At 39.6% G+C, this 19,793-nt stretch overlaps 10 protein-coding genes across 10 annotated transcripts; 5 read left to right on the forward strand and 5 right to left on the reverse strand.

The window, feature by feature from the left end:
- Positions 1 to 234: 234 nt before the first annotated feature.
- BBOV_III007090 (putative 20S proteasome subunit beta 3) lies at positions 235 to 1,264 on the forward strand. The gene is made up of 3 exons (XM_001611788.2): positions 235 to 337; positions 575 to 765; positions 801 to 1,264. The coding sequence occupies exons 1-3, from the start codon at positions 335 to 337 to the stop codon at positions 1,222 to 1,224; spliced, it is 618 nt and encodes a 205-aa protein (XP_001611838.1). The 5' UTR covers positions 235 to 334; the 3' UTR covers positions 1,225 to 1,264.
- Positions 1,265 to 1,486: 222 nt separating this feature from the next.
- Positions 1,487 to 2,616, reverse strand: BBOV_III007100 (putative integral membrane protein). The gene has a single exon (XM_001611789.2). The coding sequence runs from the start codon at positions 2,444 to 2,446 to the stop codon at positions 1,607 to 1,609; it is 840 nt and encodes a 279-aa protein (XP_001611839.1). The 5' UTR covers positions 2,447 to 2,616; the 3' UTR covers positions 1,487 to 1,606.
- A 934-nt stretch (positions 2,617 to 3,550) lies between these two features.
- Positions 3,551 to 6,829, forward strand: BBOV_III007110 (variant erythrocyte surface antigen-1). The gene is made up of 4 exons (XM_051767515.1): positions 3,551 to 4,048; positions 4,087 to 4,116; positions 4,153 to 4,410; positions 4,486 to 6,829. Exons 1-4 carry the CDS (start codon positions 3,931 to 3,933, stop codon positions 6,747 to 6,749), a joined length of 2,670 nt encoding a protein of 889 aa, XP_051623479.1. The 5' UTR covers positions 3,551 to 3,930; the 3' UTR covers positions 6,750 to 6,829.
- A 99-nt stretch (positions 6,830 to 6,928) lies between these two features.
- BBOV_III007115 (putative integral membrane protein) lies at positions 6,929 to 7,720 on the reverse strand. Its single transcript, XM_051767154.1, has 3 exons — positions 7,348 to 7,720; positions 7,193 to 7,314; positions 6,929 to 7,097 (listed from the first exon to the last, which is right to left on the reverse strand). Exons 1-3 carry the CDS (start codon positions 7,478 to 7,480, stop codon positions 6,969 to 6,971), a joined length of 384 nt encoding a protein of 127 aa, XP_051623691.1. The 5' UTR covers positions 7,481 to 7,720; the 3' UTR covers positions 6,929 to 6,968.
- Positions 7,721 to 8,596: 876 nt separating this feature from the next.
- Positions 8,597 to 10,487, forward strand: BBOV_III007120 (uncharacterized protein). Its single transcript, XM_001611791.2, has one exon. The coding sequence runs from the start codon at positions 8,678 to 8,680 to the stop codon at positions 10,475 to 10,477; it is 1,800 nt and encodes a 599-aa protein (XP_001611841.2). The 5' UTR covers positions 8,597 to 8,677; the 3' UTR covers positions 10,478 to 10,487.
- Positions 10,488 to 11,372: 885 nt separating this feature from the next.
- On the reverse strand, positions 11,373 to 13,073 carry BBOV_III007130 (uncharacterized protein). Its single transcript, XM_051767408.1, has 3 exons — positions 12,559 to 13,073; positions 11,688 to 12,522; positions 11,373 to 11,653 (listed from the first exon to the last, which is right to left on the reverse strand). The coding sequence occupies exons 1-2, from the start codon at positions 13,044 to 13,046 to the stop codon at positions 11,847 to 11,849; spliced, it is 1,164 nt and encodes a 387-aa protein (XP_051623480.1). The 5' UTR covers positions 13,047 to 13,073; the 3' UTR covers positions 11,373 to 11,653; positions 11,688 to 11,846.
- A 1,169-nt stretch (positions 13,074 to 14,242) lies between these two features.
- Positions 14,243 to 17,446, forward strand: BBOV_III007140 (variant erythrocyte surface antigen-1). The gene is made up of 3 exons (XM_051767535.1): positions 14,243 to 14,669; positions 14,708 to 14,737; positions 14,771 to 17,446. The coding sequence occupies exons 1-3, from the start codon at positions 14,552 to 14,554 to the stop codon at positions 17,350 to 17,352; spliced, it is 2,730 nt and encodes a 909-aa protein (XP_051623481.1). The 5' UTR covers positions 14,243 to 14,551; the 3' UTR covers positions 17,353 to 17,446.
- A 69-nt stretch (positions 17,447 to 17,515) lies between these two features.
- Positions 17,516 to 18,259, reverse strand: BBOV_III007142 (putative integral membrane protein). The gene is made up of 3 exons (XM_051767385.1): positions 17,949 to 18,259; positions 17,794 to 17,915; positions 17,516 to 17,700 (listed from the first exon to the last, which is right to left on the reverse strand). Exons 1-3 carry the CDS (start codon positions 18,103 to 18,105, stop codon positions 17,572 to 17,574), a joined length of 408 nt encoding a protein of 135 aa, XP_051623725.1. The 5' UTR covers positions 18,106 to 18,259; the 3' UTR covers positions 17,516 to 17,571.
- Positions 18,260 to 18,663: 404 nt separating this feature from the next.
- BBOV_III007144 (putative integral membrane protein) lies at positions 18,664 to 19,069 on the forward strand. Its single transcript, XM_051767487.1, has 3 exons — positions 18,664 to 18,754; positions 18,792 to 18,934; positions 18,974 to 19,069. The coding sequence occupies exons 1-3, from the start codon at positions 18,705 to 18,707 to the stop codon at positions 19,033 to 19,035; spliced, it is 255 nt and encodes an 84-aa protein (XP_051623706.1). The 5' UTR covers positions 18,664 to 18,704; the 3' UTR covers positions 19,036 to 19,069.
- Positions 18,784 to 19,778, reverse strand: BBOV_III007150 (uncharacterized protein). Its single transcript, XM_001611794.2, has one exon. The coding sequence runs from the start codon at positions 19,617 to 19,619 to the stop codon at positions 18,831 to 18,833; it is 789 nt and encodes a 262-aa protein (XP_001611844.1). The 5' UTR covers positions 19,620 to 19,778; the 3' UTR covers positions 18,784 to 18,830.
- Positions 19,779 to 19,793: the final 15 nt, after the last annotated feature.

Raw genomic sequence — 19,793 nt, forward strand, 5'->3', positions numbered from 1 at the left:
AGCTACAATATAATACAACAGGCTTCATTTAATTAACCGTTTATACAAAATATGGACTATCTTTAAACATATAAGATCCAACAACACGAACTAATAGTTATTACTAATATAAAACTCGTAAACCAAAAACATTGAAACAGTTTACATTTTTGAAGGATAATGATACTCGCCACAGTTGGCCACACATCGCGCCTCGGTAGGAGTTGAACATGTGGCTTGATATAGGCAAAAATTCAATATATGTACTCGCACATATTATTTTTATAGCTTACCTGAGATACATAAATACGACGGAATTTCTCAGGGCGTTGTGATTCGCAAGAGTCTCGTATATATGGTAAGATATTGTTGTTAAATATATCTGTGATTCTATCTACAGCGTCAAATTGTTATTACATATGCATAATATTTGTGACAAAGCGTTTTAACTTTGTTGTTAGATTCCGTACAATACATTTTACATTTGTATTCATTTTAATGTCTTATGCCGTCGTTAACTTGTTTAGAGGTTTTCCGAATAAAACTAGTTGTATTACTGTATATGCTTTTTAATCTAACTTTGATAATATGCCAGGGGGATATCGAAAGTTACAACGGAGGCGCCGTTGTCGCCATGGTAGGCAACGGTTGCGTAGCCATCGCATGTGATAAACGTCTGGGTATGAATGGACAGCACACAATAAGCTCGAACTTTCCCAAGGCCTTTAAAGTTACAGATACAGCATATTTCGCGGCTTGTGGCTTAGCTACTGATATTCAAACTATGTCGGTTTCGTTTGTTTTATTTTAATGATATACAGGAAATCGGAAATCGAGTTTAAAACTAACATGTATGCTCTGAGATGTGAGAAAAATATGGGAGTTAAAACATTAGCTCATATGGTCGGCTCTTTGCTATATTCTCGCCGTTTCGGGCCTTGGTTCGTCTCTTCGGTTGTTGCGGGACTTGATAAGGACACGCCACATATATATTGTTTTGATCTGATTGGCGCACCGTGCAATGCAAAAGACTTTGTGGTAGTCGGAACTTGCTCAGAACAGCTATATGGTATATGCGAGTCGTTATATCGCCCCAATATGGAGCCATCTGAGCTTTTTGAGACAATTTCTCAGTGTCTCATGGCCGCTATTGATCGAGATTGTCTTTCAGGTTGGGGTGCTGAGGTTCATATGATAACACCGGAGAAGATAACAGTCTCTACTTTGAAAACCAGAATGGATTGATGACATTAAACGAATCATGTACTTTTGGAATTCAACCACTTAGCACCAATGCGTACCATATGCATTAGACATGCTGCCAGTAGCATTAATACTATAATCATTTCGACAATATAAGCAACGTTTACTTTTTATCGCACAGTGCAATTATTCGCATAATCACCCTTAAAGTATTGTTAGATATATTACCATTACATAACTGTTATCACTGTTAAGCACCATTTACTGTGTCCAACTATCTCTAATATACCTCACCTTCTATAGTTTGCGATTTACCATGCGATATTAACTGTTTGTGTAGTTCAATGATCAGCAATAGCACCTGCACGTTTTCAGTTACACAGTAACTCTACGGTCAGAATACTTCAGGCCTGCCACAGCACTACTACGACAACACGTTAAAAGTATTAACATAGCTATAGGAATCGAATATCCTTACAACCGGGGTATACCACCAGTACTGACTTGGATAACGTTGGACATTCTCAATGGACTTGAATAAAGCGTCGCGAATGCAGCATGGACGACTTGCTATATGGTACAGCACAGAGTAGATGGGTAAATACCTGTGCCACGCAGTGAATGATCTCAAGGTCCACACCTTGAGGTCAGGTATCTTCTTCTTGAGAGCTGTCACAGCGACATAGGCAGCAACACCCGTTGTGGAGCCGTCGCCTCCAAAGTAGTCAAACGTTATTATTAGGTCACTCTTGTCACGCATGAGGTATGATTCTATCAGAGGTACCGCTTGCATGTGCTCGATGAACTTCTCTGGGTGCTTCTCTTGGAAGGCATCCACCACTGTGCACATGATGTTGTAACGTTGGCAGACCTCTTCCATCCCGTTATTGTCGAGCTCCTTCAGGACTTTATCGTCGTTAGTGGGTTCCATGTCAGCATTATTGTTGGTGTTTATAATGCCTGGCTTGGTACCTGCTGTAGATCCATCATGCTGTCTGTTGGTCGACAGAATAAGTGCACGTATGGTCAATTCCTCAGCAGCAATGATCGGGCTTTCCTTGAGCAGCTCTAGCAGCGGCGTCAGGAACCGGCTTTCGTCACCGGGCTTACCCAAGATAAACGTTATAGTGTGCTGGTCGTCATAGTCAAACTCAGACAGTAGCTGGGATACCAACAGCTGGTTAGCTCTTCTAGACCAGAGGTGTACAGTCAGGAAGAATATGAAATTAATAATAAGGAACAGAAAGAAATTAGCAGCTGCCATATGGACGCTAGTGGAAGCCAACTAGAGTAAGAGGTGGTAGCGTCAATGATTGACTATTACTACGATAACCATATGCACTAATGAGTCCATAATAGAGCTCGTTGGCTATGGCATAACGTTGAATGCGTACACTATGCTATTATGACACCCAGTAGCTAGAGCTGTTGGAATCGCTATGTGCATCGGTCATTCTTGTTGGGACCTGTGATAGAAGGTCCAAAGGAGTACTGGTAGAACAGCGATTACACGGCTCCACTAAACAAAGTAGCACTATCAAACTGCTCCCACTGAGAGTTCACTCTGATGTGTAAAGGCTGCAATCAAGTGTGCATGCTAGCAGTGGATGTTAGTCGCGTTCATATAGGGTTACCGGATGTCACCGCACAACGTGATTCCGTGGCCATTACATATTGAATGTCATGCTAAACTGTTAAAAAAATATTATTTAAAATATGTGGCAACATTTTGTCAATGTGGCCCTGTGGTAAGGTGGGAATTCAAGGACAAATGTGCCGTCATCAATGCATGGATGGATTCCAGTGACACATGGACGCGATGTCGTTCCCAGGATGTATCGCGTACTTTAATTGTAACCCTGCAACACTATTAGGGCACATAACTGGCATTTGATCGGCGCGATGTGGTAGATATGCCCATATGGTCATCGCATGTCAAAGAGGAACAATCATAAAAATCGTCAATGTTGACCCCAGTGTGCTGTAAACCTGTACAGGATATTCCAGTACATCCTTGAGAAAGCTTTGTATGCTATTGCGACTTTTTCATGTGACTATAATGACCCAGTGTTCCGGATTGATGCGGGGTTTAAAATGGATATATGGAGTACACCACTGATGGCTATGTACAACTGTTTGTTTATTGATCGTTGATTGCGGTGGTTATGGAACGATGAGTGCTGGGTCTATATCACGGTAGACACGCATTATGTCCACGATATCAGTTGTTATGTGGTTATGCAAAGTGGGAAAAACAGGCCACAATGCCGTGGGAAGGGCTATAGCAGGGTCCCCGTTCAGCTCACCCACAGACCTACTAGGATGAGATCTATCTAGTGACAATGATGAACCATTTTTATACTGAATCTATCAATCTTTTGGAAATGGAAAGTAGACAATCCCCCACACCATGAATATAAGTCACTCCTATTTCACTGCTTTATACAGTTCACCCAGCACATGTGTATCTCTATCGCAACGTATCAGGTTATGATCTGTGCGGTGATCTAGGTTTCTGCAGTCCCAGTGCCCCGTTTGACCCACATTTGTGTTGTTGGTTCTACGTGACATTTAGAATTGACATATAACTCTATGCTGACGTATTAGACATCATTTAGTTGATCACATAGCGTTAGTAGTATGCAATAGTATCACTATTTGCTCTTAGATTCTAGCATACCGTAATCGTGTTGTTCCGTTTATGACTGTAACGTCAGTGTGTTTTTTAATGAACAATTGAGTATCACTATGGCTGCACAATGTTCGGCGGGTTCCGTTGGTGCTGCTGGTAAGAAATGCCTGACGCAATGCCCTACCAATGTTAAGGAAGCTATTGATTGGGTCATATGCATGACGGGTAATGACGGTATGTTATGATGCTTAGTGATTTATATATTGTTGCAGGTTGCCATTGTCAAAAACCACAAACATCGGGTATGTATTATGCACTTGATGGATATTATGTTGCAGGTTCTCCTGGTGAATGTGTTACGAATGTTGCAAAGGAAGTTGAAACATTGATTTTGCAGTTTAGAAAGGATGGCGATACATCAATCAAGAATGGATGGCCAGATATTGAACTGTTGATGAACAGTGATAGTGGTTCTGGTGAAATTTCTAGCTATATAGAAGCGCTTATTAAAGGACTAGGAGAGAAGTTGTCTAAGTTTCTTGGTTGCATTAATTGCACGCCAAAATCATGTGGAAAATGTCCAAGTGGAGCTGCATGTGGGTTGGCCAACGGGGATTATACTTATTGTTATTCATCAATATCAAAATGCTGTATTAATAACAAAAACGCAGATAAAAAACGTTGCGCTAAAATATTACTGGGTTGTATTCCGCTAATATTTTCTTGCTTAACGTACTTGTACTGGAATTGCTCCGATAATGCTAAAGATAGAAACTGGAAGGACTGTAATTTAAATTCTGGTTTAACAGACGCGTTATGCACTTATTTGGCCTATATAGGTTTTGACAACACGCAACTTAACAAATGTAATGGAAGTGTTATCAACACACTTCTCGACTGTTTCAAGGAATTGAAAGATTGCATAGCGGGTAAGAAATCCACATCGCAAGGAAATAACAAACCGAAAACATATGCGGAATTCGTTAATGAGATTCACACTGCATTTAGTACCATCGATCAGGAAGAAGAAACGCGAGAAACACAGGAAAAAAAACAGGCAGAGGGCAAGGAAATGCCTCTCCAAAGGCTTTACATGGGTTCATCATCGTATTTTCAGGCCTCTCAGGAAAAACACAACCAAACGGCAGATGAAGCAAAGCGCCCCGAATCTATTTGTGAGCTACTGTATTGGTTATTAGGACTACCTTACACTCCGGTAGGTGTGATAGTGGGAAACGGGTCACTGGGTGCGTTGCTTGGCATAGAAGATGAAGCTAGCGGGGATGATGGCGTCTGTGGTTATTTGCCCTCGGGAAAGTGTTGCCCATCACCACCTACAACCACTGAGTGCCCTATGAGTAATGACACCGCCGATTACTACTTACTACCTCCATGCTACTACTCAGCTTTTGTGCTGTTGTCTATACAAGGAAAGCTTGTTTCTGGAAAGAATGCTAATATTCTTAAAAATGCATCCAGCGGAGAAATCCCTAATCAGACACCTGAACCTTTTCTTCACGACCTATACGCCAATCAACACTTCAAATTCTATTATCCATCATCCGCCAGAAGCTGGGTTGTCATGGTTTGGGATGTAGTATATGCTCTCTATTTCCAATTAGGATTCCTCTACAAACAGTGTCAAGTGAACTACAAAGATGGATACGGATGGAAAGATTGTGCTTATGGCAAGGGAGTTAAATGTGTTGAGTCAAAAACGTGGATATGTACGAATACAAAATCTCCAGGTGCTCAACATGATCAATGCGGAAAAGATCCTAATAAGTCTTCCCCCCTTCAAGGTTACTTATGTGATAAACTCACAGACTTCAAATGTGAAAATAACGACGACGAATCCGAGCCCAAATCCTACTGTGCCCACTTGAAGCACGTCCCACCTTCTCAGTGGTGTCCAATACCAATGGGTTTTTTAGGTAACTTGGAAACTATTACTCCCGAACGCAAAGGGGAGCATCTCTCTGTAATTTTATCTCTCTACTTTGAAAACAAGACCGATGGTGCAAGCCTATACCAATTGGTGTTGTTTCTTGGCATTGGGTCACTTAGAACACCTCGCTGTCTAGGTGACATGTTTGCTTTTTTCTGTGGTGTCGGAGGGTTGTGCGATGATACGCCCCTTTCAAAGGATAGTTCATTGGTAGAACTTTGGAAAGAAAAAATAACTGGGTATCCGGGAACACCTAATCCAGAAAAAATTACGAAGTCCTTGAAAACATTAGCTGGATGTTGCACCCAAACAGCTTCAATCAAGGACACTTGTGATAGCCTTTGCAGTTTAAGCCCAGCAGATATATCTAAATGCAGTTCCTGCACTAAATACCTGTGTTCTATATCATGGTCAGTATACACGGTCTTTGCCACGCGCCATATCGAATGCTACCTTTCATGGGTTATTTATATGATCGAAGATTTTCAAAGTAATCTGGAGGCATTTCTTAAGTATTTTGAGGATGTTGATTGTAACCATGGATGCCCAGGTTGCCTAAATGGCCAGAAATGCCACAAAATAAACAACAAGGGTGGATGTCAATGCAATGTGGTTGAATGTAAGCGTATCCTTGGAGCACTGTATCGCTTTGGATTCACATATCAGGAAGCTTCTACTCTGCAAAGTGATAAGAAGTGCTCCGATTTCCTCCAGCAATTGAAGGAAGTAGCCGATGGAAAACCTTTAAAGGACCTTATTAAAGCCGTTAATCAAATACTCTATTCAATCCGTTTAGCGTTTATATTTTGGGCATGGTTGCTCTGGACAGTTGCAATTGTCTACCTCATCTTTGGGCTTGTGGTAGACCTAGACATCCTTCACATCAGATCGCACATTTGGCTGAAACACACACACAATATTCCAGCCTTTAATTTATTTGCGGCCAGGCGCCTTAAATACGGCATACAGGTTTACTTCGGCCGATAGATGATGTTGACTGGCAGGTCATTGTATGACCCCGATACTTGGTTGTACCATGTATTCCATCATCTTCCTTTAATGGGTATTTCAATCACGCGGTACCAGTAGGTACATATATACTCTGCCGAACTTTAATTGCTGTGCAATTATGTGATAGATATCATTTGAAGTGGCAACGCTTAGAAATTATATGCGGCATAAGTTAGTTGCATGGAACCGTGTATTCTACAACCCTTTCAGGTGTATTGTAGCCTGTGTCTCGAACAGCTTCTTGGCCACTAGGACAGCAATATAGAAACAAGACGATCCTAGGCCAACACTGTATATTGTTGTTGCCACGTGTTTCTTGGCGGTCTGTTGCAGTATTAGTGAATGATAGTAACTGGTCGTATGCTGTGTATGTGACCATTATGTGCATCACATAATATTAGATGGTTTCCATAACCCACCGAAGTTGGTTCCACGAGGAACATTCTGTAGACACCGAATGCTAGTGCCAGTAACGATGTTGTAGCTGCAAGGCAGAATCCAATACTACGTTCAGGCTGGGCAATCATGACGTACGTTGAGCCTGCATAGTGTGTCTCCTAAGAATCTAACTTACCGGCAAAGCACCCAGAAAATACTGAGGACATAATGAGTGATACCAGGGACCTTTTAGACAGGTATGCGTATACTCCTCCACCCACGAAGAAGCCACTGCAGAGCAGTGCTGGTATTGCTAGCAATCTTATCATATTGGTGATGTTTTATGGAATCTTTGGTAGTAACTGACTGGTAGAAATTTCCTCGCTGCAGGATGGGGAGTAAGTCTTTAATACACTATATAGTGGACCTTCTAGACATAATAAGCACATCTAGGTGCATTGTCAGTCCTTCCGTTGGAATGTGTACACATGTTACCACGGTGTGTAGCGGGGTGTATTAGACAGTAGTGACAAGATTCTATGGGAATTTGTGCATCATTGTTAAAAATTTTACTAAATAAGATATTGGATATTTTGTATTAACTCCAGTAAGTTTGTATCACGTCAACGTTGTTGGACATACTAGTGGGATTTATCTTATAATTCTATTTGAATCCAAAGAGCTCAAACGTTGATTATTGTATATTTATATTATTTCTAATAAAACTGGAAGCCACGTGTTCGATAAATATATATCTCGGAACTATGTGATACGTATAATACCACTTGTCTGATGAATTCCAGAATCCAAGACGTATTATTAATATGTGCTATCTTTTTTGCAATATATAACACACTATTCAGTCAGTTCGCTATATAAATTTATAGACACATGCCACTATAATGCAGAATTGTGTCTTATTCTTCGATTACATTATAGTATAAAACAATGGTATTATCGCAAATATATGGCATACAACACTATTTATCAAAACTACTCTAGTTAATAAGTCGATATACCTCTATTGTTACCTTTTGCTTGAGCGCTATTTTCGCAGTTAAACCGATTTTTATTAGAAATTCTTCTTTTGCAATGAACGTCCCCTAAAAACCAAATTGCTAAGCATGGTCAAAATCTCATGTGGAATATTTGATATCAGTAGAACTAAATATGATCACAGAATTATAGACTACTACATGGTGCTTATATTAAGCTTTTGCTGTAGGTAACCTCAGCTTCTGTTGCAAATCAATACTATATATTCAAGGCACATATGCGACCATTTGTATTATACATGTTGCGCATGTACGGATTCTAATTATTGTGTTATATATTGACTCTATTAGTTCTAGTCGGGTGTGTATGGCATACTAATAACATCATAGTACCCTGGTAGTGGACGCAGCGAACGATGTGTTATTATTTCTATACACACTATCGCACATAAAAAATATTTGGGGGAACGAAATTGTATAAATATCCGAAACAAATCATATGTATCTCACTTGTTTCGAGTCTCATCGGTGATGCATACAATGTTGAAACAATGTACCATTGAAAAGGTTGTACGCTATAATATACTGCATAGGGAATCTATACGATGGCATAAGTGTGTTAAAGGTGTGTCTTTTTCAAGAAAAGATGGATTTACTTCCATAAGGCAAAGTGATGCTGATGATTCGTGTAGGAAATGCTCAGTTTCAAGGATAGATTCCTTGCTCCAGAACATCGAGGCACAAGATATACGCCTTAAAAATAGATGTATTCATGTCCGAAATTTTGTTTCACTACGTACAACTGAAAATACCGATGTACAGCCGAATCAGCCCAATGAGGATCTTCCAACTGGATCCACATCTACGTCTGTTACTGAGAAGGATACAGATACAAATATTGTAGTTAGGCAGCCCATACCCAAAAACTTTATTAAGGAAACGTATTTACCTCATCTGGAGCATAATGTGGCATACAACGCCCACAAGTTCCCACCTTCTGTGGTTCTACAAATTGCAATCGCATATTCAAAATTACCCGCATTTATCAGACAGCGTGCCATTGAGGATTCATTGATAGAGACATTTATTGATCGCATGGTGGATTACACTGCCTCGGACTGCGTTCAGCTACTGAATACTAGCCTTCAACTTCAGGGACTACGTAATTTAAAGGTATATAAAGAAACACTTAAACGTCTACAGGATAAACATGTGTTTGGTTCTATAACTGTGCTAAATCGTTTGGGTCTTGTGAGAAACATATCACGAATACTGCAAAGAGCTCAAGTACTTCAAGGTGAATCTCATCAAGCAACACTTGATGTTGAATTATTGGACTTGAGGAAGTACCGGGCTTCTATACTAAAACCGTGGACTATAGTTACAGCTGGCATACGATGCAATGATCTGAAGAAACTGTGTGATGATTTGGTGAATTTCGGTGGTGGTTCAGTATTGCCACAATTGGAATTCGAGCTTCAGAGTTTCGATTCAAATGAAGTCTCTGATCTGTTGGGTGTCTTTGCTGAACGTGCAGAAAGGGATTCTGCCAAGCTCGATTTCCCAGTAATCGCAGTTTTGATGCACCGTATAATGGAACTGCATGACCAAACCCCAATGTCAAACAAATTGGCAAACGTATGTAGCCTATGCCGCCTTGGGGTAGTGCACGACAAATACCTCAATATGGTCTCAGAGGAGTTGAGAAACCCGCTGCTTGTGAACAACATCTTCCATCGCCATTTGGCTAGATCTGTATGGGCGTTTTCAAGATTTGGTATGTTGGGCAAGGTACTTGAATCACTTTTGCCACATTTAGAACGCAATACTTCCTTCTTTGAACCCAGCAGTATGGCTAGACTAGCCCAACTACATAGCAGTGAGAGCGACACCACGGAATTGCCAGTTGAACATTTAGACAGGTTGCGTAATGTTGTGGTACGTAGTGCCATTGGGATGTTAACCAAGATTGATAAATTCACTCCAAAGGATCTTATATTCTTCTACACTGGCATTTGTTACGTGAGCATGTTGCCTGAACCTTCGGATTACACTTCATTTTTATCATCCAAGGATAGTGGTGTATTGCGATATGTGGAATCATCACCTCAACCCTACGATTCAGTGCTTCAGAGCAAGGGGATAACTCGCATTCATATGCTGGAAAGATTTCTTGGTGCTTTGAAGGGTCTAGAAGAAGATTTTGATCTTGCCGAAATCCGACGTATAATATCACTGTCCAAATCAATCACCAAATCACCATTTGTTCTCGATCATTTGCCTGAATCATGGTCTAAGGTCGTTAAAGAATATGAAGATGTTGAATTTTAATCTTTTAGACTATGTTTGTAATAATATATACATGGGGTGTATTCCATAAGTCATTGGCACGTGAAAAATGTAATAATGCACATACCTTCATCAAAAATCGAAAACAGCTGTACCATAGTAATGCATGTATCATTAGCATCTCACATAGAGTTGGTAGGTATTGGTAACAGTCCTTTCCGTGGAATAATGTAACTTCAATGAATACTATCATTCATTGATATGGGCGAAATTAATGATAAATATGATAGACATTGGTCTAAACTACTTACAAGCAGTCTAGCTAAACATGTAGCTTCATATAATATATCAATGTACTAATGCAAAATGTCATTCAATATATATTTGCAATATAAGGAAAGTCGAAGAATCCATATGTATATAGGGCGTTTGGAAAATTTCCGTACGCAACACAAAGGAATGGTTTCGCTACTTGTCGATTAAAATAGGTATTAGTATGGAGTTGCAAACGTATGAATAACTGATATACGACTGATTTCCAGAAATGTCATTACTAACTGAACAATATAGATTATTGGGCAATGGTATATTTCAATATACACCACGGTAATTATTAGGAATGGTGGTTGTAACCCTATAGGAACTCTATTTGTTAATGTAAATAAACTTTCAAGAAATATGAAAGATCTTTTAATATTTTAGATGGGGATCATGGAAGTGAGCAAAGTGGGAATAACATGTAGCTTCTAATCTACATAGCTATGGTATATATATTATGGTGTTATTAAACGTATTATAAGCAAATTTAGCATTATATATATTTGAAAACTGTATGGGGAACGGATAACCTATAAGTGCTAGATAAGAAAACTATAAATTTTTCCATTGTATCACGTGGGTACTGAATAGCACTGAAAACTGTCTGTCATTTACATGTAATGTCATAATATGCAAATCAAATAATGGTCATATATTGAATACCATTCTGTTATCTAACGTATATAAGGCCATTCCATAACAAATATATTACTCTATTCCTAGTCTTTCAGGTCAAAAGAGTTACCACAAGAACATCTTTTTGAGACGTTTTTAATGTCGTTTAACACAAGCTTAGAACCAACCAAATTCACTTCATAATCTATGGTGGAAGATGCGATAAGGTCCAAACTAGGATCATCACTGTAGACCTTCATACACTTTTCACGGTCGAATATGCATCTATTACACATGTATATCATTTGTGATTACAAACCTCAGGTTTTCAGTATCTTCTACAAGATTGAAATGATATTGGAATCCAGAGCACCCTCCACCTGTTACTGATATAACTAGATTCTTATTCATATAACTCTTGGCGAGCGCTTCCAGACGTTCAATAGCCTTTGGGCTAAATGAAACGCTCTTCAGTATCTTACAAATTGTTATCATGGTGTTGACTATTTGAGCATCTCATTGATTTTTTCACATATGATGCATAAGGTTCAGCGGTAAAAAATTCCAGGTCGCATATGAGATTATCCTTTTGCTCTACTACTGCAGGCATGGAAAAATTGATGTTTTTGATCGCCTTTTGAAACAAATTATAACCAATATTCTTTTTAGTCATAGCATTTTCTCTTGAATATATGTCCGTGGGTGGCGAATTAGGCATTGAAGTTGTGGGTTTCAAGCATGAGTTGATTTTAATTTGAGATGTATTGGTAAAAGTCATTAAGTTCGCACCTGCTTGGTTATTCTTTGTGGAATGCAAGAGCTTATCGTTATCATTAAGATCAGATGTAAGTGGGTTAGCTAACGTTTTAACGTTAGCAACATTGCCATCGACCGAAACTGACGACTTTTCACACACTGCTTTACAACCTGCCCGAACTTTCGAGTCTTTATGGTTAGTTACCAATACTTTGTTCTCAAGAGCAGTACCAGAGAACTTGCTATTGCGACCATATAATACAAGGGCCTTTAATCCTTGGTATTTTAGCTTGTATTGCTTACAAAATACTATCTGGGAAATGGTTGTTACCGCGCCATGGATGGCCTGGTATTTTATTGAGCTCAATTTATGTTGCCTAATAGCAATCACTGCATACCTGTATTTCGGTAGCGATACAAATGTACACACATACCTTGCAATTCTTTCCTGATTTCTTTTCAATACAAAAACGACCTTCTTAATAAAATAGTTGAGTAAATGTACCTTATTCGTCCTTTGTTGTAAACAGACCAGTGAAACAATAAGGTTATGCCTTATTTTCAATCGAATTGTATTACACAAAGCCTGTACTAATGCACATTGTCGTTGAAATAACAGCATATCAGTGTCTAATCCATGCTTTGGATCATCAAACGCTGTTGTACCATGATTCTCCACGACATCGATTGCGACAGTTGGTGTAGAGAATAAAAAATTCTCCACAGTTACCTCTTTAAAATTATCTCCACATTCGATATTTGATGCTCCAATGTCACTTTTATTTTTCTTAGCATCTGTTGGGTTACTTAGTTTAATGTGTAAACGCTTTCGCCCCTCACCTTTTGTGTTATGTGTTTTTTTGGGGCAAGAAAGCACTTTGAAAAACGACTTAACCTTTCCCATATTTCTTTGTTGTGACATATGAACATTTGGGTGTTATGTGCCAGCTACAGTGTCATTAATGTATCACAGATGCACATAACGAGTCTTATGTATCGTAAGACAACCATAGGTACTATTCAGTCCATACTACAGTTAATTGGCTATTACGTAACGCTGCATTTGTGAGCTAGGCTTTTATGACACTCAGTGGCCAGAGCTATTGGAATCTCTGAGTGCATCGGTCATTCTTGTTGGGACCTGGGATCGACGCGGTCCCCAAAGGAAGGCTGGCAGAACGGACTTAAAAGAGCGGTAGCAAACAGAGTAGCACTATCACAATATTACCACTGAGAGTTCACCCTGATGTGTAAAGGTTGCAATCAAGTGTGCATGCCAGCAGTGGATGTTAGTCGCGTTCATTTATGGTGCCTGGAGGCAACCGCACAACCTGATTCCGTGGTCACTACGTATGGAAAGTAATATTTCTTTGTTAATAAACATTATTTAAAATATTTGGTAACATTCTGTCAATGTGGTCCGTTGATACGGCGGGAATCTAAGGGCAAATGTACCATCATCAATGCATGGATGGATTCCAGTGACACATGGACGCGATGTTGTTCCCAGTACATATCGCACACGTCTTTAGTAGTGGTAAACCACTATGAGGGCGTGTAACTGGCTTTTCATTGGTACAATGTGTTCAATATGTCCATGTGGTCATCGCATATCGTAGAGCAACAATCATATAAATCGCGAATGGTGATTCCCATGCTATCTAAACCTGTACAGGATATTCCAGGACACCCCAAAGAAAGCATTTTACGCTATGGTGAATTATTCATGTGATGTTAATGGCCCGGTGTTCCGGATTGATGCGGGGTTTAAAATGGATATATGGAGTACACCACTGATGGCTATGTACAACTGTTTGTTTATTGATCGTTGATTGCGGTGGTTATGGAACGATGAGTGCTGGGTCTATATCATGGTAGACACGCCATTTGTCCGCGATATCAGTTGTTAAGTGGTTATGCAATGTGGGAACTGCAGGTCACTGTACCGTGGGAAGGGTTATAGCAGGGTCCCCGTTCAGCTCACCCATAGATCTACTAGGATGAGATCTATCTAGTGACAGAGATGAACCATTTTTATACTGAATGTATCAATCTTTTGGAGTTGGAAAGTAGACAATCCCCCACACCATGTAAACCATTCATTCCTATTTCACTGCTTTGTACAGCGCAACCAGCACATGTGTATCTCTATCGCATCGTATAAGGTTATGATCTGTGCAGTGATCTAGGTTTCCCCAGTCCCAGTGCCCCGTTTGACCCACATTTCTGTTGTTGGTTGTACGTGATATTTAGAATTGACATATATCGCTATGCTAACGTATTAGACATCATTTAGTCGATAACATAGTGTTAGTAGTATGCATTGCCACAACTATTTTGTGTCACTTCCTAGCGTACCGTAACAGCATAATCCTATTTGTGACTGTAACGCTGTTGTGGTATTTTAATGATCAGTTGAGTATCACAATGTCGGCAACATGTAAGACAGGTTCTGATTGTGGCCCAGGTGAGAAATGCCTGACGCAGTGCCCTACCAATGTTAAGGAAGCTATTGATTGGGTCATATGTATGACCGGCAATGATGGTATGTAGTGATGCGTAGTGTGTCATTTATTGTTTCAGGTTGCGATTGTCAAAAAGAAAAACTAAAGAGTAAGTATTATACATTCGACTGATATTATGTAGCAGATGGTGCGACTGCTTGTGTTGAGAAGGTTGCAAAGGGAGTTGAAGCACTGCTTTCGCAGTTAAGAAAGGATGGCGATACATCAATCAAGGATGAATGGCCTGATATTGGTGAACTCTCGAAGGATAGTAACTATGATTCTGGCCAAATTGCTACCTATATAACAGGATTGATTAACTGCCTAGGAGAGAGGTTGTCAAAATTTCTTGGTTGCACTAAGTGCACGCAAAAACCATCTGGCACATGCCCCCAAAAAGGTACATGTGGATTGGTTATCGATAAATATACGTATTGTTATTCTTCCGCATCGGGTTGCTGTATTAATACCAAAGAATCAGATCAAATACATTGCGCTAAAATATTATTAGGTTGTATCCCGCTAATATTTTCTTCTTTAACGTACTTGTACTGGAACTGCTGTGCTAATGGTAACGGTGGGAAATGGAAGGATTGCCCGTCAACTGATGATTCAACGGGATCGTTATGTACTTATTTGGTCACTCTAGGTTACGATACCAATAAACTTAATAAATGTAGTGGAAGTACTATCGTATCATTCCTCTCTTGTTTCAAGGAATTGCAAGATTGTTTGGATGTTAAGCAATCGGATAAAAACCCGAAGTCATATGCAGAATTCGTTAATAAGATTCAGGATTTTTTTTCTAGCACCGAGAAGAAAGAGGGTAAGAATATCCCTCTCCAAAGGCTTTACACTGGTGCCTCGGTTTACTTCCAGGCTTTTCAACAAAAGCATAACGAAAAGGTAGATAAAGCAAAGCGTCCCGAGACTATTTGTGAACTACTGTATTGGTTATTAGGACTACCTTACACTCCGGTGGGTACGCAAGTGGAAAGCGGGTCACTGGAAGTCTTGTTTGACGAAGATGACGATAGCGAAGACGATGAGGATAGTGAGGAAAATGAAGTATGTGGTTATTTACCTTCAGAAAAGTGTTGCAAATCACCAGCTACAAGCAGTGAATGTCGTCTGTCACCTGCAAACGCCGATTCCTTTCTATTACCTCCATGCTACTATTCAGCATTTGTGCTGATGTCTATACAAGGAAAGCTTCATCCTGGAACAAATACAACTGTTCACCAAGCTTCATCCAGCGGAGGAATGGTTACTCAGCAACGTGGACCTTTTCTGCATGACGTATATGCCAATAAACACTTTGAATTCTATTACCCATCATTCATTAGAAGCTGGATAGTTACGGTTTGGGATGTAGTATATGCCCTCTATTTCCAATTAGGGTTCCTCTATAAACAGTGTAAAGTGGACTATGCTACTGGATATGGATGGAAAAATTGTACGTATGGTAAGGGTGTTACATGTAATAAGTCACAAACATGGATATGTACGACTTCCCCACCTCAAGGTGCTCAGCATGGCGAATGCGGAAAAGATACTAATAGGTGTTCGCCCCTTCAAGGTTACTTATGTGATACCCTCACAGACTTTAAGTGTAAAAATAATGATCAAGAATCCGATTCAAAATCTGAATCCAAAGCGTATTGTGCCCATCTGAAACATCGCCCATCTTCTCAGTGGTGTCCCATACCAATGGGTTTTGCAAAAAATATGAAACCTATTACTCCGGAACGCAAAGGAGAGCATCTCGCTTTAATCTTAACTGCCTACTTTGAAGAGAATACCGATGGTTCAAGTCTGTATCAATTGGTGTTGTTTGCTGGCATTGTGTCACTTAGACCACCTCGTTGTCTAGGTGATATGTTTGCTTTTTTTTGTGGTATTGGAAGATTGTGTAATACCAAGCCTGTCCCAAAGAAAGAACTATTAGATAATCTTTTGAAAGATACAATGAGTGGGTATCCGGGAACACCTAAACCAGAAGAAATTACGGGACCCTTAAAAACATTAGCTGGTAGTTGCACCCAACCATCTCCATCAAAGGGCACTTGTCATAGTCTTTGCAGTTTAAGTCCTCCAGATGGATCTGCATGCGATTCCTGCACCAAATATATATGCTCTCTTTCTTGGTCAGTATATACGGTCTTTGCCAAGGAATCTTTCGGATCCTACCTCTCATGGGCTGTTTATCTGATCGACGATTTCCAAACTAATCTCAATTGCTTTCTCAAATATTTTGAGAATGTTGAATGTAAATCTGGATGCTCACACTGCACCAATAAACATAAATGCCACGAATTAAACCAGTCCAGTGGATGTCAATGCAAGGTGATTGAATGTAAGGGTATACTTGGAGCACTGTATAGATTTGGATTCACATATCAGGATGCGGCTACTCTGAAAAGTGTAAAGACTTGCTCCGATTTCCTCCAGCAATTGAAAACAGTAACCGATGGAAATCCCTTAAAGGAGCTTATTAGAGCCGTTAACCAGATGCTCTATTCAATACGTCTAGCATTTATATTTTGGGCGTGGTTGTTATGGACGGCTGCGATTGTCTACCTCATCTTTGGACTGGTGGTAGACCTAGACATCCTTCACATCAGATCGCACATTTGGCTGAAGCACACACACAATATTCCAGCCTTTAATTTATTCGCGGCCAGGCGCCTTAAATACGGCATACAGGTGTACTTCGGCCGATAGATGATGTTGACTGGTAGGTCATTGTATGACCCCGATACTTGGTTGTACCATGTATTCCATCATCTTCCATTAATGGGTATTTAAATCACGGTGTACCAATAGGTACATATAGACTCTGCCGAACTTTAATTGCTGTGCAATTATGTGATAGATATCATTTGAAGTGGCAACGCTTAGAAATTATATGCGGCAGAAGTTAGTAACATGGAACCATGGATTCTACAGCACATCCCGGTGTATTGTAGCCTGTGTCTCGAACAGCTTCTTGGCCATCAGGACAGCAATATAGAAACAAGACGATCCCAGTCCAACACTGTATATTGTTGTTGCCACGTGTTTCTTGGCGGTCTGGTACATTATTAGTCACGGATAGAAACTGGTCATGCTATATATGTAACCATTAGATAGATCACATAATAGTAGATGATTTCCATAACCCACCGAAGTTGGCTCCACGAAAAACATTCTGTAAGCACCGAATGCTAGTGCCAGTAACGATGTTGTAGCTGCAAGGCAGAATCCAATACTACGTTCAGGCTGGGCAATCATGACGTACGTTGAGCCTGCATAGTGTGTCTCCTAGGAATCTAACCTACCGGCAAAGCACCCCGAAAAGACTGATGACATAATGAGTGATACTAGAGACCTTTTAGACAGGTATGCGTATACCCCTCCACCCACGAAGAAGCCACTGCAGAGCAGGGCTGGTATTGCTAACAATCGCATCATTTTGGTGATGTAATATGGAATCATAGGTAGTAACTGACTGGTAGAAATTTCACCGCTGCAGGATGGGGAGTAAGTCTTTAATACACTATATAGTGGACGTTCTAGACATATTTAACACATCTAGGTGCCTTGTCAGTCCATACGTTGAAATGTGTACACATGTTGACACAGTGTGTAGCGGGGTGTATAACACAATAGTGACAAGATTCTATGGGAATGTCTGCATTCGATATTCTTCTGATGACACCAAATAATTTTAAAAATGATATAGAACATAAAATTTCCATCGAATTCTATTATAGCTGTTTTATACTTCTCTGCCATAAAATAGGTTCTAATGTGTGATCACTTTTCCGTAAAAACGTTTATTAAATTAAGGAAGCAATTTATAGAAGCTCTATATGATACTTCCTTGAAATGAACTGTCTTAGTCGTATAAGACTTGGAAGTTAATCACGCCATAATAACGGAAATACAACACACAGATATGTTACTTATATTGAATTATAGTAACAGATATAACATCCACTAAAACAGTGTAATGCTATTTGACAATGATCTTAAACGGTAGTTATCGTCAGTTATAGCTTTGCTATACAATGGTAACGTAATGGGATAAGACCATGCTAATATGGTCTCTAACAACGAAAGTGAGTCAAGGATATTGTTTAAGGTAGTATATCGATACATATTCAAAAATTGATTGTCAGTTGTGTTGTTGAGATGCTGCTTAAAATCAAATACAGCATTTACTCAGCTGAATTGCGATTGTTATGCTTCATCTTGTTCCTTGCCGCTATTTGGATACGATTTTTAATTTTACCTGCGATTCCGATTTTATGTTTATACGATGGTAAGTTAAATGACGAATTTATGCGATACCGCTTTTTAGTTGCCACAATAGTCTTTCGTAAATCTTCTATAGTTTGCAAATCAATCTGTCTCAATTCCTGATTATGGACATCTTTATCACGCAATATTTTAATATCAGCATAGAGATCCTCGATTAATTCTTCCTTTTGCTGGAGTGTATCTTTCAACTGGTAATTTTCAATCTTTAAATCTGATAACATTTGATTGATTTCCTTTAGTTGCGATGTTAGTTGTTGATTGATCACTTGTTGTTGCTCTAGAGCTTGGCAACGTTCACACCATGCAGCTTGCAATTCGTCTATTATAATTTGTTTTTCTTGTAGCATTTCCTCAAGAACCTTTATTCGTTTAATCCACTGATCATAGCATTGTGTAGTAGCTTCAGTCAGCTGCATACGCATTGCATCACAGTTGGGGCATATGATAGGTGTTCCATCTTTATATTCTGCAGACTTTTGTCGTGATACCCGTTTGAGTGAATTCATTGGGGAAGCTTTGGATCCAACAAATTTTCGTCTACTTTCATATTTATGCGATTCCGCAGTATCACAAGTAGAAGATGAGCATTCTGAAGTGCTATAAGTATGTTGACTCGAGGATAGTTCCGCTTCACTGGGATAGTTCCGAATCCTACAGAACTCCTGCGGTGATGTTGGGAAAACCATTGTTACAAATATATAAAACTTTAAATAATTGATGGAGATGTATAGAATCCAGAAAACATATTAGTTGCACATAGACGCGATAAATAACGATGGTCCACAATGCCAGAGTCAATCAGCGTGGAATCCTCCACTAAACCCGCTCAGCGCGGTTGAGAATTCACCTACACAATTATA

This window comes from Babesia bovis, chromosome 3 (assembly GCF_000165395.2).
Source record: "Babesia bovis T2Bo chromosome 3, whole genome shotgun sequence".
NCBI lineage: Eukaryota > Apicomplexa > Aconoidasida > Piroplasmida > Babesiidae > Babesia > Babesia bovis.

What these genes read in the sequence shown, in the direction of transcription:
- BBOV_III007150 (XM_001611794.2), bottom strand. Translation starts at nt 19,619, where the DNA reads ATGGTTTTCCCAACATCACCGCAGGAGTTCTGTAGGATTCGGAACTAT.
- BBOV_III007144 (XM_051767487.1), top strand. Translation starts at nt 18,705, where the DNA reads ATGCTAATATGGTCTCTAACAACGAAAGTGAGTCAAGGATATTGTTTA. An exon ending in AGTCAAGGATATTGTTTAAG is followed by an intron (nt 18,755 to 18,791) that starts GTAGTATATCGA and finishes ATTGATTGTCAG; the next exon opens with TTGTGTTGTTGAGATGCTGC. An exon ending in GATTTTATGTTTATACGATG is followed by an intron (nt 18,935 to 18,973) that starts GTAAGTTAAATG and finishes ACCGCTTTTTAG; the next exon opens with TTGCCACAATAGTCTTTCGT.
- BBOV_III007090 (XM_001611788.2), top strand. An exon ending in GCTACTGATATTCAAACTAT is followed by an intron (nt 766 to 800) that starts GTCGGTTTCGTT and finishes AATGATATACAG; the next exon opens with GAAATCGGAAATCGAGTTTA.
- BBOV_III007120 (XM_001611791.2), top strand. Translation starts at nt 8,678, where the DNA reads ATGCATACAATGTTGAAACAATGTACCATTGAAAAGGTTGTACGCTAT.
- BBOV_III007100 (XM_001611789.2), bottom strand. Translation starts at nt 2,446, where the DNA reads ATGGCAGCTGCTAATTTCTTTCTGTTCCTTATTATTAATTTCATATTC.
- BBOV_III007140 (XM_051767535.1), top strand. Translation starts at nt 14,552, where the DNA reads ATGTCGGCAACATGTAAGACAGGTTCTGATTGTGGCCCAGGTGAGAAA. An exon ending in ATGTATGACCGGCAATGATG is followed by an intron (nt 14,670 to 14,707) that starts GTATGTAGTGAT and finishes TTATTGTTTCAG; the next exon opens with GTTGCGATTGTCAAAAAGAA. An exon ending in TCAAAAAGAAAAACTAAAGA is followed by an intron (nt 14,738 to 14,770) that starts GTAAGTATTATA and finishes GATATTATGTAG; the next exon opens with CAGATGGTGCGACTGCTTGT.
- BBOV_III007110 (XM_051767515.1), top strand. Translation starts at nt 3,931, where the DNA reads ATGGCTGCACAATGTTCGGCGGGTTCCGTTGGTGCTGCTGGTAAGAAA. An exon ending in ATGCATGACGGGTAATGACG is followed by an intron (nt 4,049 to 4,086) that starts GTATGTTATGAT and finishes ATATTGTTGCAG; the next exon opens with GTTGCCATTGTCAAAAACCA. An exon ending in ATGTCCAAGTGGAGCTGCAT is followed by an intron (nt 4,411 to 4,485) that starts GTGGGTTGGCCA and finishes ACAAAAACGCAG; the next exon opens with ATAAAAAACGTTGCGCTAAA.
- BBOV_III007115 (XM_051767154.1), bottom strand. Translation starts at nt 7,480, where the DNA reads ATGATAAGATTGCTAGCAATACCAGCACTGCTCTGCAGTGGCTTCTTC. An exon ending in ATTTTCTGGGTGCTTTGCCG is followed by an intron (nt 7,315 to 7,347) that starts GTAAGTTAGATT and finishes CACACTATGCAG; the next exon opens with GCTCAACGTACGTCATGATT. An exon ending in TCCTCGTGGAACCAACTTCG is followed by an intron (nt 7,098 to 7,192) that starts GTGGGTTATGGA and finishes ATACTGCAACAG; the next exon opens with ACCGCCAAGAAACACGTGGC.
- BBOV_III007142 (XM_051767385.1), bottom strand. Translation starts at nt 18,105, where the DNA reads ATGATTCCATATTACATCACCAAAATGATGCGATTGTTAGCAATACCA. An exon ending in CTTTTCGGGGTGCTTTGCCG is followed by an intron (nt 17,916 to 17,948) that starts GTAGGTTAGATT and finishes CACACTATGCAG; the next exon opens with GCTCAACGTACGTCATGATT. An exon ending in TTTTCGTGGAGCCAACTTCG is followed by an intron (nt 17,701 to 17,793) that starts GTGGGTTATGGA and finishes ATAATGTACCAG; the next exon opens with ACCGCCAAGAAACACGTGGC.
- BBOV_III007130 (XM_051767408.1), bottom strand. Translation starts at nt 13,046, where the DNA reads ATGTCACAACAAAGAAATATGGGAAAGGTTAAGTCGTTTTTCAAAGTG. An exon ending in AATCAGGAAAGAATTGCAAG is followed by an intron (nt 12,523 to 12,558) that starts GTATGTGTGTAC and finishes ACCGAAATACAG; the next exon opens with GTATGCAGTGATTGCTATTA.